This window comes from Bactrocera tryoni, chromosome 1, assembly GCF_016617805.1.
Source record: "Bactrocera tryoni isolate S06 chromosome 1, CSIRO_BtryS06_freeze2, whole genome shotgun sequence".
In the NCBI taxonomy this organism is placed as follows: domain Eukaryota; kingdom Metazoa; phylum Arthropoda; class Insecta; order Diptera; family Tephritidae; genus Bactrocera; species Bactrocera tryoni.
In genome coordinates, this window is record NC_052499.1 from 22,821,089 (window position 1) to 22,839,374 (window position 18,286).

Sequence of the window (18,286 nt, forward strand, 5' to 3'; positions counted from 1 at the left end):
CCGAACTTAGCCCTTCCTTACTTGTTACCAAAATAATCATTTGGTATACGTTTGGAAGATGAGCAATGCATATCTAAGTTGTAAGCTATCAATAAAACGATTTGGGGGGCCTCTATGATCTTTATACGGAATTTGGATGAAAGACTTGCGTTCGGAAAGTTTTCCAAAGAATTGCATAAGAAGATTTCTGGAACTAACTTTCTGGATTTGATTAAATCAAGAATTTCATTTAAAGTTTTATTACCCATAGTGCTAGTTGAACAAACTGATAATCAAAACTATGGTTGTCTCCCGACCTACCAAGCTTCCAAGCAAATTTAGGTACTGGTAAAGCTATTCATATATTGATAAATGTGTGACCCCTTCCATTTAATACGAGTCAAGACGCAAACCACATACCCGTATATGAAAAGAGGCTAGGTCAGTTCTATAGGACAGGTACCATAATTAACCTTTAACAAAACCAAAATAGCTAATCACTTTCCAGCTTACTTGATAATATTTGACATACATATATGTATATTAAGTCAAGTATTCGAATAAATTCCCGGGCTGCAAGAGCATCTACTAAAGGCAAGAGAAAGCATCAAGTCGCTAACTGGCGGTTTAAAACTCCATTTGTCCCACAGCTTCAAGAGGTGCATCACAAATAGAAGCAGAAGCGCTGTCGAGTGCTTAACAACAACACCAATGAATATAATATAAAACACCACAAATAACATGTTGTTATATAGACTAACACATATAAGATGACAAACATACAAACACTTTGAACCAGGCAAACAGAAGCTCAGTAAGCATGCCCAATAGAAACCCAATATTATTTAGCTATTTACTGAAGCAGAGAAACACTTGACGGCGACAACATCATCATGACTTGGCGTATATGCACAGTGATAGCAATAAAAATAAAACAAGTTTCGATGCTGCAATATCATTGATTAGAGCTTGCGCTCTCACTGAAATAGCCGCTTAACTGTTATTAATTCGTCTTCCATTATGTGCCTTTGAAAGAAACGCTTTAAATAAATATACGAGTGTACCGCTCATGTCATGCGTGAAGTCATCGTAAGTTCATATATTAGGTTAGGTTAGGTTAAACTGGTAGACCAATTGGACACGTATAGACCAGGTCCTTTGTGATACTAGATGGAGTTCAGTTACTAGGTCCAAAAGAAGTAGTCGTCCTTTAGGATGTCTGCGTTTGACGCGAATTTTTACATATTCTGTGGCCTCACTATCGATACCTCCTTCATTGTTTCATACCGTGGGGATGCCGTATCCTTGCCAATGCGGGGCAAGTACACAAGAGTTGCGCCATTATTTCTCTGATAACCTGCTTTAAACATTTTCCACAGTCTTCTCGATCTCGATCAGCCCCATTCTACGGGCGTGTGCCACTCCTAGACAGTGACCAGTTAGTATTCCGATCCACTATTTTATTGCCCTCGACGCCTTTGTAGCTACTTCTGGCAACCCTTTCCACTGCTGCACTGCTGCTCAAGACACTTGCGGTCGATATGCGTTACAAGGTTACTGCCTTGATTGCTACTTGGCTGTCTATGCAGAAGTTGACTCAGGAATTGCCTTCAGGTGCATTAGAGGCTAGCTCCACTGCTTTCGCAATAGCAAAGACTTCAGCATGAAATATACTGCAGTGGTCCGGCAACTTAAAAAGTATATTCTTGCACCAACTCCATAGTTAATTTTCGAGTCATCAAAATGGATGTTTAGTGTGTTGCGCGTAGTTAACATATCTTTACACCAACCAACAATTTCTATGTTTACTTTGAACCTTCTTTCCCAGTTGAAAAGTGAGGTTATGTAGTCGGTGTTTACCCAATCGCCATTACCCACCGAGCTATGCTCGAAGGTTCTATATGTAAATTCTCCTGCAGCCAGCAGTCATCCCATCGATTTTGCTGCGCAGTTTTCAGCGAAGAGGTCTATATGTGGCAGCTTTAGAACTAGTTCAAGAGCCGCCGTTGGAGTTTCCAATGGCTTCCGGTGTGTACATTATTTGGATTTAGGTTCTTACCAAGCTCACATTTCCAAATTGGAGGCAATAGTCTCAAGCGTGCTTTTAAGAATTTTATCTCAGTTTGATTAATTGTATCCGTTTTGGCAAAACAATGGCATAGCTGAGGAGTTTAAGTCCGCTGCCTTAATCAGGAAAAAGGTCGCACAACATGGTTCCTCAGAAATATACGTAAATATTTGAACTCGAAATTCGAATTACTGTTTGTTGAAATTTATAAAACAATAATATTCCAAAAGTTTAACAATATTAGGTCGACAATTAGTTTTGGAAACCTACGTTTAATGCAATTGTATAAAAATTCAATAGCTGAAATTTCTCTTAACCAACGACTGTGCCTCTCTGACATTAAACTGCCAATATGCTCTCTAATTTTTTGGTGTTGTCGCACGCACTCTTGCTTCGTCGACAATTATAATTTTGCAGATTCGCACTGGCATTTATGGTTAAAAGCAGGGCTGGTGCTGCTTTTTACGCAAAAAATAACACAAAAATAAAGTTTGAGGCGCTCAAGAGCTACAAGTTGACAGGAGTATTTCGTTTACTGTTGCTTTTATTATACATTTTTTTAATAATTGGGCATATTTGCGACGAAATGCTGGTGGAGATGACACATGTCAAGTGGCTGCCTCTCAAATTTTCACTTTTTTCATGCCTATGCAATTTACTCGTATTCAAGCTTATTCGTTGTCGCCGATCGATAGTTGTCCGGCAATCATTCGGTCATTCGCCGTTGTTTGCTGTTACTTTAGTTTCTTGAGCGAGTTTGGTGTTGTTGTTTTGCGACACGAAAACCGCTTTTACTTTGCATACGGAAAGAGAGAGTGATATTTGTTGTTATACACCATGCTTTTTTAATTTTTTCATCATTTTATTATGGTTGTTCGCGTTTAGTTGTAAATTTGATTAAACGCTGCTTGATAAATATTTACTTTTAAAGATATACTACATATGTACATACTATATACACCTGTTCATACAGATGTTGTTTCGTGTTTGGAAATTTTCGAAATGCTATGAACTGATCACAAAACTACCCGTTATCTGAGCAATCATGGCATATTGGCCGTTAACCCATTCATTGCATTGGAATTTGGTCAAAACGCTTGTGAGTTTTTGACTGTGACTTGAATAGTGAGTGTTTTGCACTTAGAAAATGTTAAATATTTTATGCGTTTTTTTAAGTGCGTGGTTTAAAAGGCTTATATAGTAGATAACTTGAAAATACAAAAATCAAAAATTTTAAAAAATAATAATTGAAATTTTAAATAAAAAAATAAAACAAAATAAAATAATAAAAAAAGAAACAAAAACATACCAACATATGGAAATTGCCTGCGCACAGCAGCAGTCGACCGAAGACGTGCTCATAAAGTGTTAAAATTAACAAAAAATCAAATAACACGAAGTTGGTGTTTGTGCGCATGCGTTCACGCTGCTCGAATAAATACGTGAAAAAAATCAATTTCTTCCAAAATACAATCAATTTACATATACACACATTTGTCTGCATAGGCTTCCTGCGAGCTATATTTTCATTGCGTATTTTCACTTTTAAGCGCCGTGGTTTTGTTTTTTTCTTTTTTTTTAATTTCTCAACGCTCTTTGCATATGCTTATCGTTGTCAAAAAATGTGCCTGTGATATGTGATTTTTGATGCTATCGTTTATGATTTCAGTTTGGTATGTTAAAAATTTGCATTCCTACTTATTTAAGTGTGTCTACAGTGTGTCAACGCGAAACAAAATATCTGCAAAAGTGAAAAAATAAACAAAAAAAATAATTGTGCAAATTAATTTGAAATTTTTAAAAAGTGGCATAGTTTAATCAACAATTAGTAGTTCATATATACATATACTGATAATTTGGTATTTGTTGCATTTGTTGTATTGACGCTGGCGAAAGATGAACTTCTTCGTGATCGGATTTCTAATAATGCAGGCGGCAAGTGAGTATTTGCGCATACATACATATTTCTGTTAATTCATAAATTTTTATACCACGAGTATATATGTAATTTTTAGTATAAATCTACAATGTATGTAGTTGTAAATAACCGTCATTTGGTGAATGGTGCGCATATATAAAAATTCATCAAACACTTCATTTACATACTATATATGCTTTTTGGATTCATCAAATGCTAGCTATGGAAATTAGGTCGATATTTTGATATATAAAAAATGTATTTAAATTATATATGCAATTAAGATTTGTAATTAATTAAGGATTTATCGATTTTTTTAATTTTTGGAATTTATTTACTCATCATAGTAATATTATAATTGAGCTAAGTTTTTGCCAATATGTGAATATGTGCCAATAACCACACCTAACGATATTATTTAAAACCACGAAAAGTGCGAGGAAAAATTAAAACATCCAAAAAAAAACCCAAAAGGAAAAGGTATGGGTGATTTTAATCCAATTTCTTAATTGATCTTAGTTTCCACTTTTTAGACACCGCTGACGCGGTTATAGCCGAGTTTACAACAGCACGCCAGTCGTTTCTTCTTTTCGGAATTTGACGCCAATTCGAGATACCAAGTGCAGCCAGGTCCTGATGAGTGACTTGTAGAATTTGGTTTTTGTTCGTCGAGAGAGGACTTTACTTCTCAATTGCCTACTCAATTCGAAGTAGCACTTGTTGGCAAGAGTAATTCTGCATTGGATTTCGAGGCTAACATTTTTATTGGTGTTAATACTAGCCCCAAGATAGACGAAATTATCTACGACTTCACGTATCGAACGGCTCGGAGAGACCCTCCCGATCTTAATGGAGCTTTTGGTATTGCTCAACGTCAGTTTAAATAGCCGTAAAAAGGCAGCTCCTTTCGTGCTGACAAAAGTAGCTTTGAAATCGACGAAAAGGTGGTGTGTGAAGATTCTCTTTTCACATGTCTTTTCCAAGATTTGGTGCATGGTGAATATCTGGTCAGTCGCTGATATTTTAGGCCTAAAGCGACACTGATAAGGTTCAACCAGTTTGTTGACGAGAGACTTTAATCCTTCCCACAGTACGCTCGATAGTACCTTATATGCGATGTTGAGGAGTCCCACGTATTTGACACAGTTTGTGGGCCCCTTTTTTTGAGGATTGGACCTAAATTCCAATCATAGGGCGTGCTTTCATCCGACCATATTCTACAAAGAAGCAAATGCATGCTCCTTACCAGTTCTTCGACGCCGTGTTTAAATAGCTCGGCCGTCAATCCATTGGCTACGCTGCTTTGTTGTTCTTCAGATGGGTAATTGCGAACCTCTTTATAGTCGGGCAATCGAACATCTATTCCATCGTCATCGTTTGGGGAATTAGGTTCACCATCTCTTGGTGTTATGCTTTCACTGCCGTTCAGTAAGCTGGAGAACGTTCCCTCCATGACTTCAATTTTTGGGTAGTTATGTCCCGCATTCTGGAAAGTTGATTCGCTTAATTTAATTCTCCATTTTCTAAACAGCGTTTTTTAATTGGACAGAAAGTATTCTATAAAATCTGCTACGAGGATTGTTTGTATGTTTTTTCAAAAACCTTTCATCTTTGTGCTTAGAATGAATAAAATCCGGTGAAACGAGCTCTAGACCCCGTATAACTTAAAAACTTTATGAACCTGAAGGTATTTCCTTGGCGTTTATTATGGCAAGTTGCAAGAGTATGAAATGTTCGATTACAGCTGAAGTAAGTCCTTCCTTATTTGTTTTCATTTAAAGTTATTTCGCTCCCAGTTCTTCTACATTTTTTAATTGAACATTACGAAACGCTTCTGGCTTTAAGCGATTCTATTTCGTCAGCAGAGAACTCTAAGAATCCCATCTTAAACAGAAGTAATAACGCATATCCGATTATAATGAAGAAACACACGCGTTTATAGAGAATTACTCACATCTAAATTTTGTTACCAATTTAAAGTTGTTACAAAAGAATAAATTGTTTCATTAACTTCACCAATTGCATAAACCCATACGAACCCACACTGCTCTGATTGTTTCTAGTCCAGTTCGCGCACAAAGTGCCACTGCTACTTTTCTTTGCTTCGTTAGACAACTTAAGAATAATTGAAATGACGCATAACTCCGTTACACAAAATCATTTGGTAGTGATACAGGGGCGGGCGAACAGTGAGCCAGGCGCGCAAGCGTCCGCCAATTTGTGTCTGCCTAGTTTAGGCCATGCAACGGTTACCTACGAACAACCGCAATGCACTTAACTAGCGCCGACGAACGTCACAAGTTAAAACGCTTTCTGAGATCAGCCGAGAGCGACTGCTTCTCCCCCTCGGCTGTGACAAGTGACACCGTCTGGTTTTGAGCGTATTCAGTAGCGTCTTTGTGCCGACGTTGTGGTCACGAACGTTATTCTATGTCTATTCTTTTAGATAGTCTCGTTTGTTTTGCCTGCACTACGCTTTTGGCCGTATTCGTTTGATGGTTACTGGTTAATGCTGTAATCAGTTGTTGATCGTTGAACCGACGCGTTTGCGGTTTGCCAGTATTCTACTTGAAATTAAGCCTTGATGTGTGGTAATTGCATCGAAATAATATAGACATACTTATGTACGAGTATATAGTGAGTTACAAAGTGCACATAGTTATGGTGTAACTAATCGCTATTTTCCATTAGCATATTCTTATAGAAGATCTTAAAGATTGAATGGAGATTCAAGTTAAAAATTGAACTGAGACACCAAAACTTAAGAGGTCTTTGGTAGTCCTGTGTTGAAGCTAAACAACTCCCCAGATGTGAAGGCTTGTTGCCTTCATATTATTTGTATATTTGTTGCCCCAACTCGATCAGTACTTTGTTAAGGGTTTTCCAGTATGAATACGATATTATCTTGTCACTGCTGGATATTTATATTATATGATTTTGCTGACTAGCTTTTCTGAGGAATAGATATTCACTTACATATTTGGGTAGATCCTATGCAGTTATGGCCTCTTAGATAGTAAGAGTGGGCAACTTTCGGAGCTGGAGTGCTTTCGTCCATTAGGATGACATGACATACAGCGTAGCTACTATCATTTTATTCGCTGAGCTCTGTCGATTTATCAGATATTGTCATCGTCTTTGTCTCTGAACCATATAGCTGGACGGGGATGATGAATGACTTATAGAGTTTGGTTTTTGTTCGTCGAGATACTTCTCAATTGCCTACTTAGTCCGAAGTAACACCTGTTGGCAAAAGTTTTTCAGCGTTGGATTACGAAGCTCACATTTTTGTTGGTGTTAATACTGGTACCAAGATAGACGAAATCTACGAGTCTACGACTTCGAAGTTGGAACTCCCAACAGTGACGTGAAAATCAAGTCATGAGGGCGATGACTGTTTGTATGATGACAGGAGATACATATTTCTTCTTGCCCTTGTTCACTACCAGACCCATTTGATACGCTACCTTTTCCATTATGGAGAAAGCAGAGCTAACGGCGCAGCTGTTGAGGCCAATGATATCAACGGCGAACGCCAGCAGCTGTACACTCTTATAGAAGATGGTACCTTCACTTTACAGCTCTGCAACTCGAATTAGTCGCATGAAAGGGAGTTGCCTTGTCTAAAACCTCGTTTGGTATCGAACGGCTCGGATAGGTCCTTACCGATCCTCATGGAGCTTTTGGTATTGCTCAACGTCAGTTTCACAGCCGTATAAGTTTTGCGGGGATACCAAATTCAGACATAGCGGCATAAAGACAGCTCCTTTTCGTGCTGTCGAAAGCAGCTTTGAAATCGACGAAGAGGTGGAGCGTGTCGATTCTCTTTTCATATGTCTTTTCCAAGATTTCGCGCATGGTAGATAACTAGTCCGAATTAGAGATTGCGACAATTTCATCCTCTATCGTTTTTCATAAACGTAAAAAGGGGGTTTATGCCGTTGGCTTCGCAATCTTGTCTCTACAATAGTTATTAGTCACAAAATTTATTGAAAAATCTTTGATTACATTTGGCACGCGTTTTAAATTTTTGTTAGTCCAAATTAACCATGAAAAGCAATTTACTTTACAATTCGTTATTTCTATCCAATTTGATTTGAATTTGAAAATATTACATTATCCTTAATTTTGGCTTGTGTAATTAATAAGCCATTCTTAAATAGGCAAAAATTGATAAACAAAATTAATTATGAAATCCCTGCCAACCATTTACCACATGGAGTTTAATTATCTTTTGATATAAAGTTTTTGAAGGCGTCACTGTAAGTAATTAATTATATTTTTTGTTTCATAGAGCCGCTCATTTAGATATGTATACTTATTTGCTCAGATTTGTAGTGTTGCAATGGAAAGAAAAAAAATTATTCCAATATGGTTTTTGTTATTTTACATACTCACGTGCGATGCGGTTGTTACCCTGTCTTACTATTATTATTTATTATTTTTAGAGCTTCACAGTGGCCGCGTGCCGTGCAAACCAAATTTTTCAAACAAATGCATATCGGTTAAAATTTATTCTGCACGCTGCTAATATTCGACTTTGGCTTGGTGTTGAACCGTAACGGGGTTGGCGAACATTTACTGCAGTAGTTTTAGTGCTGATATGTGTTGTTGCAATGAGAGTTAAAGTTGTTTTTGGCCTTTTATTTCTTTAATTTGTAGCAAACCAGTTAGAGTTTTGCCGAAAACACATGTATGAATATTTGTTTGAAACTTGTCGGGAAAAACCGCCAATCGTCATCAGTTTGGATTTGTTGCTTGAATGCTAAATTACAGGTCTACATACATATATTAATTTAAGTAGATACTCATGTGCTACTGTATTAAAAAATGAAAATGTAAAGAAAAATTTATTTTTTTAATAACTTATGTGGTATCTGGGAACTTGAATGGTTTTGGTCCGACTTGGACAATTTTTGGTCAAAAGGTGGCCTGCTTTAAGCGCACTATTTGGCACTTTGGCTTTTGATTTATAACTATAACGTACGGGAAAGTGAAAGAATCAGATGGAATTTGAAATTGCGCTGTTTGGGAAGTAGGTGTGATTGTAACGGGCTTTTCAATAAGAGCGCTACAAAAGTGTTTTTTAAATAAAACAAAAACGGTTTGGGATATGAAATTCTTCGTTCCAGTGAAAGTACATTCGATGCCATTATGTATGGAAATCGATTTCTTTTGCATGGCCACGGGCACGCTTGCAGTAGTCCAGACGCTGAACCCCACCGATGTTGCTGCTATTGCACGTTCAATATTCGTATGAAGTTCATTAATCGTCGCTGGCTTGTTGACAAAGACCATAGGCTTGACGTAGTCACACAGGAAATCTAATAATAATAATATCGGTATTCTGCTTGTCACGATTGTCTCATGTCTCTAATTGTCACAATCGTAATTTAGTGACACGAAAATCCCTTAACCGATAGTAGTTCAATACCATAAATAATATTGAGATGAGCACTTCCCATAAGCGAAAAAGCTAAGCCAATTAATCAGTAAGTTTTTAAATTCCTATCTACTATAACGAACTATACTCGCATATATGTATTGTTAAATTTCTATCATCTCAAATACCCTTACCATTCAAGCATCCCGAAATCAGATAATAATAAATAAAATATATTGTACTTTCACCAATTTGTGTACATAATATCAAAATGTTATGCAAATTAAAGAGATCACGACCACGCCTTTGCTAAATGCTCGTTGTCGAACACAAACGAATTTCAATATTAAGCATGAATCTCGAAATTGAACCGCAACGAAAACGAAATTTCTATTGATAAATATCCATTTGCTTTAACACACAAGTGTCTTTATACATACGACATACATATGTGTGAATATCGACAAATAGAAAATCGATGAGAAATCGGTCAAGTTCAACTGCAGTCTCTGGGCAAGCACTTAACTAGCCGCGAGCGATCGCTTTTTAGGGGCACCAAAGGCACAGCCGCACAGCAGTCGCTAATAAACATGATAATTGTTGTAGTTCGCGTGTGAATAAAATTATATGCAACAAAGAAACATTTGGCGATTATAAATGTGATACAATAATTCCGTGAAATTTGTGCCGCTAGTCTTTAGTAAGCAGCAGCAATAACAAAGTTTGTCGAGATCTATGAAAAGGTGTGGATTTATTAAACGATAGTTCGTGGGTCACGACCTGTGAAGTAAGAAATGATAACAAAAGTGTCTTTTAAGTGCTTCTTCTCGTGAAGTTAAGGTGAAGTCGGCCCAATATCCAACTGAGAACAAGCTCTGGTTGAGTAGTCCCATTCTCATGAAATGAAATCAATGAAATTGCGGCCTCAAACCTTCAAGCTGAAAAAGTGGTAGGTTTCAGGGCAGTGCATTTATTTCACTTATAAGATTTTTTAAATAATCAAACGTGTTTTAAGGGTTGTGGGTTTAAGGTACCAGTACGCAAGACCGACACTAAAATATATGGGCAAGTTCCGTCGAATATTTTATAGTGCTAGTCAAGGAGTGGCACTTGCTAAGGCATATCACAGAGAGCAAGTCTTTAATGAAAACTTTTCATTGTTTATCAGGTAGTTCTTAACTTAGACACTTCTTATCTGTTCTATAGCCGAGATTTCAAAAGCTGCCAATCGTTCTCTTTTTCGCTGTTTGACGCCAATTTTAGATTCCAAATGTATCCAGATCTTTCTCCACCTGGTCTTTCCAACGTAGTGGACGTCTACCTCTTACTCTGCTTCCCCCGGCGGGTATTGCCTCGAATACTTTAAGAGCTGGAGTGTTTTCATCCATACGTTTGACATGACCTACCCAGTTAAGCCGCTCTTTTAATTCGCTGAACTATGTCAATGGTATCGTTCCATCGAATGCGATACTCATCGTTGTCAATACTCAAAGGATCATAAATCTTCCTCAGACCCTTTCTCTCGAAAACTAGTAAGGTCGACTCATCAGATGTTGTCATCGTCCATGCTTCTGCACCATATAGCAGAACGGGATTAATGAGTGACTTATAGAGTTTGGACTTTGTTCATCGAAGTAGCACCTGTTGGGAAAAGTTATTCTGTGTTGGATTTCGGGGCTGACACTGTTGTTGGTGGTTATACTGGTTCCAAGATAGACGAAATTACCGACGATTGTTTGTTTGATGACAGGAGATATTTCGTCTCGCCCTCGTTCACTACCAGACCCATTTGCTTCGCTTCATTATCCAGTTTGGAGATACCAGATGTTGAGGCCAATGATATCAATATCATCGGCGTAAACCAGCAGCTGTACACTGTTATAAAAGATTGTGCCCTCTCGATTCAGCTCTACAGCTTGAATTAGTTTCTCCAGCAGTAGATTGAGTTACTTTGTCTGAAACCTCGAACGTCTCGGAGAGGTCCTTCCCGATCCTGACAGAGCTTTTGGTATTGCTCAACGTCAGTTTACACAGCCGAATTAGTTTTGTGGGGATACCAAATTCAGACATCGCGGCATAAAGGCCGCTCCTTTTCGTTCAGTCAAAAGCAGCTTTGAAATCGACGAAGAAGTGGTGTGTGTTCTGATTTCACGGATCTTTTCCAAGGTTTAGGGCATGATGTTAACTTTTCAATCCTAAATCCACACTGATAAGGTTTTATCAGTTTGTTGACGGTGAGCTTTAACCTTTCACACAATACGCTCGATAGAACCTTACAAGCAAGGAAAAAATTACTTGCGGAAGACTAAAATCCATTAGGGCAAACTTTTTCTAACATATTTGATTTTGCTTCGTCCGTTCTTCGAACTCCAAGGTCTAACAAGGATCAAAATTGATAAAAAATATGCTAAACTCAAGCATAATGAGGTAATGCTTGTGCGGTTGTTCATCCATTTATGTGCATCGTGTTTATTTTAGTACTTCGTTTGTTTAAAAAAATGCATGTCAAAATTGAAACTTCTTTTGAAGCTGTTACCTTTTTAACTTCCTTCACCGCAAACCACTCACCAACCCGTCTGCCACCTTTTGTTGTACCACGAAACTTCAATTCATCATAAAAATATTCAAAACAAAAAAAGAAAATAAACACAAAAGTGATTCACTTTAAACCAATTTATCTCAAGTTGTCCACATTTTCCGCATTTTTTACTTACTTCTTTTGTACACGCTAATAATGGAGTGTTTTGTTGGTCGGACACTACGGCAGCTTCAGCAATGGATGTATGTAGCTTGAAAAAACACAAATGAAAGGCCATTGAAACTATTCGCATATTTTTTTGTTATTAAACCTCATATATTATGATATATTACCGCTTTTAGCCGAGTGACTAATGATGCTGCGAAAAATGAGCCAGCGAGTGGGCAGCAAAAGCTTACTGATGCTCCCATATTATGACCCTAATCCATAAAGTTGGCTAAAGTGTGACGGATTCGGCTGAAACAAATATAACAATACGACGGTTTTGTAACGGATATATGTATGTATGTTGCTATATGTTATGTACATTATATAGGCGTGTTAATGTCGACCAAAGCGATTTATGTAAAGCCTATGCGTACATTTTATCTCGTTCAGCGCTCTAAATTCATTTGGAAATTGCAAAGTAATCGTGTTGCTGCAATGGCTTTGCTTGTTTTAAGCATTTCTGAATGACTTTGTATATATAAAAGTATGCATGTGTTTTCGCTTATGGGCAGCCACAGTAAGTGAAATGCAATCGAATTAAGACCTTTAAATCGTAGACATTCGCATCTTCTTTCGCTTTTTTACACGAAACAAATTTGTGTCTTTATAGCTGGGTGTGCTCTTACATATGTAGGTGTCTTACATGATATCTTAAGTTCACTTTTACATAACACAGATGTTTTTGCATGACCGTACATGAAAAAAAAAACCAAAATTTACGAAAGTAAATTCCCGAGATTGTCCCCTTTCAATTACTTTTCTTTTCACTCGTTTTTGGGTCATAAATAAGATGATTTCATATCTGCAGAGATGATTACATTTTTTATTTTGTTTCCTTTTGTTTTATGCATTCCGCCAAATCCACTTTTCCGATTCTGTCTGTCCATCAGCAACACTTCCCCAAAGCAACATTGTACTTGTTTAGTTCCAATAGACAATGTGGGGTCATAATACCCACTTTGGGGCAATAGTTCCAGATTTAAAGGACTTTGAAAGCCCTGCTCTCAATATGTTCTCTCCATCTCAGTTTTTTATTTAGGATAACTTCGAGCTTTGTTTTCTCAGGGATAGGATGAACAAAACTCGGAGAGCCTCAAGTGATTTGGTGAACTGTTTATTTTCCCCATCGTATGTAGCTTCTCTATTGCTTAGCGTATGACTTATCCTGGCCAGCAGGTTCGATTCATATCGATAACAGTGCAGCGGTAAGCACACAAGTTCAGCTCTTTCATCGACGTTCTTTCCTTTTATCTATATTTCATCGTACTTTTCAGCAATTAGCTTCAGCAATATACTAAATAGTTTCCCAGAAACTATGGGACAATCTATATAATCTTGATATTTTATGAAAACCCTTAGTTGTTATTGTCACCTTTTGTTGTACCATACTTGTATACTAAGTTTGCCAAGAAGTTTATAACAACTAGAAGGAAACGGCGGAGACCGTATAAAGCATATGCATAAAAGCATACGATCTGAGTCGATTTACCTATATCCGTCTGTCTGTATATAATTGAACCAGTCCCTCAGTTTGTAAGATATCAGTCTGATATATCGAACAAAGACTTTGTTTCAATTTTTGTATTTCTAACCGAATTTCATGTGCGGCGTCGTTGTGAATTCTGAAACTTAAGTTGATTCAGTTTTATGAAAAACACAAGCCTGCGAGTGAGGCAAAGCTTTCAGAGACGCTCGAGGAATCGATAAATGCATGCCTCGTTCTGGACCACCTTCGACCTCTTCAACTGATGAAAATATTAAAAAAGTAAGATGTCAAAAGAGCTCGAATCCGTTCGAAAGATTTTGGTGAATATCTTGGATATGAAACGTGTTCTTTCTCGAGTCATCCGGATTAAGTTGAATTGTGAATCACGATTGTGAATTTAAAGCCAAAATGAATACAATCGGTCAATCACGGTATTCACCAGATTTGACTCCGTGTGATTTTTTCTTGTTTGCCAAACTGAAATTGCCGCTCTATGGAACGCGTTTTCAGTCGATCGAAGAGATAAAACAAAATTCGTTTAAGGAGTTGAAGACCATCCCAAAAAGTGCTTATGAAAAGTGTTTCGAGGACAAGGTAAATATTGATGAATAATTAAATATTTTGCTTTCTATTTGAATTTGAATGTATGACATTGCTTGCTGTTTTGAAGGTATTTTGATGTTTTTGAATGTTTCGTCGGGTTTCAGGTAATGTAGGTCAAATTTACCAAATAAGTACTATTTTACAATTGCCCGCCCGAAGAACAACAAAGCGGCAGGGGCCGACGGATTGCCGGCCGAGCTATTCAAACATGGCGGCGAAGAACTGATAAGGAGCATGCATCAGCTTCTTTGTAAAATATGGTCGGACGAAAGCATGCCCAACGAGTGGAATTTAAGTGTGCTATGCCCAATCCATAAACAAGGAGACCCCACAATCTGCGCCAACTATCGTGGGATTATCCTCCTCAACATCGCATATAAGGTTCTATCGAGCGTATTGTGTGAAAGATTAAAGCCCACCGTCAGCAATTGGACCTTATCAGTGTGGCTTCAGACCCGGAAAATCAACAACCGACCAGATATTCACCATGCGCCAAATCTTGGAAAAGACCCGTGAAAGGAGAATCGGCACACACCACCTGTTCGTCGATTTCAAAGCTGCTTTCGACAGCACGAAAAGGAGCTGTCTTTATGCCGCGATGTCTGAATTTGGTATCCCCGCAAAACTAATAGGGCTGTGTAAACTGACGTTGAGTAACACCAAAAGCTCTGTCAGGATCGGGAAGGACCTCTCCGAGCCGTTCGATACCAAACGAGATTTCAGACAAGGAGACTCCCTATCGTGCGACTTCTTCAACCTGCTTCTGGTAAAAATAGTTCGAGCTGCAGAACAAAATAGAGAAGGTACCATCTTCTATAAGAGTGTACAGCTTCTGGCGGCCTCAACAGCCGCGCGCCATTATTTCTGCTTTCTCCAGGCTGGACAAGGAAGTACAGAAAATGGGTCTGGCAGTGAACGAGGGCAAAACGAAATATCTCCTGTCATCAAACAAACAGTCGTCGCACTCGCGACTTGGCTCTTACGTCACTGTTGACAGTCATAACTTTGAAGTTGTAGATAATTTCGTCTATTTAGGAACCAGCATTAACACCACCAACAATGCCAGCCTGGAAATCCAACGCAGGATTGCTCTTGCCAACAGGTGCTACTTCGGACTGAGTAGGCAATTGAAAAGTAAAGTCCTCTCTCGACGAACAAAAGCTAAACTCTATAAGTCGCTCATAATTCCCGTCCTGCTGTATGGCGCAGAGGCTTGCGCATTGGCCACGGCGAATATCGCATTCCATGGAACGATGAGCTGTACGAAATATACGACGACATCGATATAGTTCAGCGAATTAAAAGACAGCGGCTACGCTGGCTAGGTCATGTTGTCCGGATGGATGAAAACACTCCAGCTCTGAAAGTATTCGACGCAGTACCCGCCGGGGGAAGCAGAGGAAGAGGAAAACCTCCATTCCGTTGGAAGGACCAAGTGGAAAAAGACCTGACTTCGCTTGGAATATTCAATTGGCGCCACGTAGCGAAAAGAAGAAACGACTGGCGCGCTGTTGTTAACTCGGCTATAATCGCGTAAGCGGTGTCTACGCCAATTAAGAAGAAGAAGAAGTACTACTTTTCGGTTAAGATTCGATTGATAATTCCTTATAACTATTACACAATATTTATATTTTGTATTTTCCAAAAGTGTATTTACGGTATCGAAGAAATGTAATTCCTGTTTGTGACTTTTATGTGCGTAAGTCAACTTCAAGATGTAAGCATGTTTCAATTGCTCGGGCCTAAAGTTTTTTGACCTTTTCTTGTTGATTGACAAGCAATAGGCGATTCGAAGAGTTCAAGCTTAAAATTCGGTTTCCTTCTCTGAACAACTGCTTTTAATGGATTTTGTCTGGAATTGCACACTTTGTATGTGTTTTCCGGTTATTCGTAAGTGACGCTGTGACTCAGTTATGTGAATAGTTTAGTCAACTCATATCATTACATTTGATCTTTGCGGATATAAGCCATCACCTATCGTTTGAATTTTATAACAAATATAAAAGTAAACATGCTCAAGATACAAGTAATCATATCTGAGGTATAAATCTAAAGATAACCTTAACGCAAAGTCCATTTATGTTTTTAACATTAATCAATTTGTATGCGTGTGAGACTCGTACATAGAAACCCATAAAAGCTAATTGCGAAAGCGTTAGTGCAAGCAACATCTGACGCCTTGAACTCGGGTGCACATTTTAGACTTGCTAAAGGTATTTTTTTATAAATTAATTAAAGTAGATTTTTGCTTCAATAATAAAGCACAGAGCTGCAACAAAAAAAAACACTGCCTCTGGCAAGCAAGTTAAGGTAAACCGGTGGAAATTAGCGCGCTAAATTCAAGCCACCTAACAGTAGACACAATTGTACACACATATAAAATTGCTTATGAGCGAAAACTAAGACCATTTGCTCCAAGCAGGTATTTTATCCAATTGAAAGCATTTGTCTGATTTTGATTTGTTAGACAAATTTTTTTTATTAGATATTATTTTAGAAATATAATTTTATATTGCTTGATAGCTTGTGATATCATGGTAATTTTTGAGCTCTCAGTAAAACTTGTCTCTCTTATAATCCTCTATTGTTTTCCCTGTAGGAAAATTGCTTAGTAAAAAATTATGTCGATTCTGTTGCATGAAGTACCAAAATGCCTCTTTTAACCATAAAATTAATTGAAAAATTGAACAGTGCAGTCTATTAACAAATATTAAAGTATTTATCTGAGTTATTTCCTGATATTTCAAAGTATCGATTCGTGTATTCATGTAATTATCGATAGTTCGATCCCCCTTCTAGAACTCCGAGTATGAAATTATTAAATTCACTGTCTAAGCACTCTATCTGTCTTCAACACTCCGTTCGATTGGAATTCTTTTAATACGAAGTTATGTCTATTAAGCACATTAGTTCAGACCAGGTAATGCTAAGCTTCTTTTAAAATGAAGCTACCACTAGTTGAGGCCAGGTAATGCTAAGCTGTTGCATTAAATAAAGAAATAAATATCAGTTTCAGTTATCACTCCTGTTTCGCTTAAAGTATGACTGCCGAGAGTTTTGTAAAAACTAGTCATTAGAGAGAAAAGTGCTTGGATATTTCTACCACATCTTCCTTCAAACAATTTTGATATTTTGCATCTGATAAGATATTTAGCCTTATTGTAGGTTGCCTATTTGACAATATCAAGTACGAACTCTTACACATGAAGATAAACTTTGCTAAAAGCAAGCAGTTCAGGGGAGTTCCTGCGTACCGAACCAGGCCAGAAGAATTTCGCAGGTGGGCTGAAGGTATTTGTTGACCAGCGCCTATTAAGCTTGTGGGAAGTGCAGCGCTAAAATACAAGCGGATTACGGCAACTAGCTCGTCCCCAATTCGATGTAAGTGGGAGGAGTGGGCCGCCTTCAGCGAGCTCACCAACAATCAAACGAGTCTGATAATCAAGTAGCTTGATGATATTGATAGTGAGGATGCACACACTCTGACTAACTTTGTGCGCACAGTGAGTTGGTTCAAAGCTGATAGCTTAAAACTTAGTTTGACCTTTCGGAGTTACTGACTAATGTGTGCTTCTTTACAGGAACTTAACATCAGTTTTAGGCTTGTTTTAAATTTTTCAAAACAATTGGTATAAAACTAATTTTTTTTTGTACGTGTTGGCTTTTAATCAGAATATATTTTTTTATATTTTTCGACCAGTTTGCTTTTTCCTGCAGGGTCGATACATACGTAATCATTTACTAATAGCCATTTATACATATGTATATAGACCACTACATACACAGATATATAGTAGGTGATTATATAAAATGATTGCTCAAAGTGCGACATTGTAGAATCTGCACCACAATTGCTTAACGAGCAGTCGAACTTGAAAAGAGGTGAGGTTAGTAACTTTAGCCAAGCCACAATTATAAAATAGCAAATGCAGGCAAAAAGCGGATTGAGGCAAACGTGGTCTATTAAGAAATGCCATATGTTTCACAGTGAAAGAAGTTTTAGTATCTTAGTTCCACTTAATTTTGTTGTTATTGAAAATATTGTACATATGTATTTGTAGATCTTCAAACTTGACCTTAATACCATATTCTTGTAGTTGGGC

At 37.7% G+C, this 18,286-nt stretch overlaps 1 protein-coding gene across 1 annotated transcript in view; it reads left to right on the top strand.

The window, feature by feature from the left end:
• Positions 1–3,894: 3,894 nt before the first annotated feature.
• The window catches only part of LOC120779552, a 54,399-nt gene continuing 40,007 nt past the window's right edge, over positions 3,895–18,286 (top strand). The window contains exon 1 of the mRNA XM_040111894.1: positions 3,895–3,986. Coding sequence (XP_039967828.1) covers positions 3,944–3,986 — 43 coding nt within the window. The 5' untranslated portion in view covers positions 3,895–3,943. The remainder of the gene's footprint in view (positions 3,987–18,286) is intronic.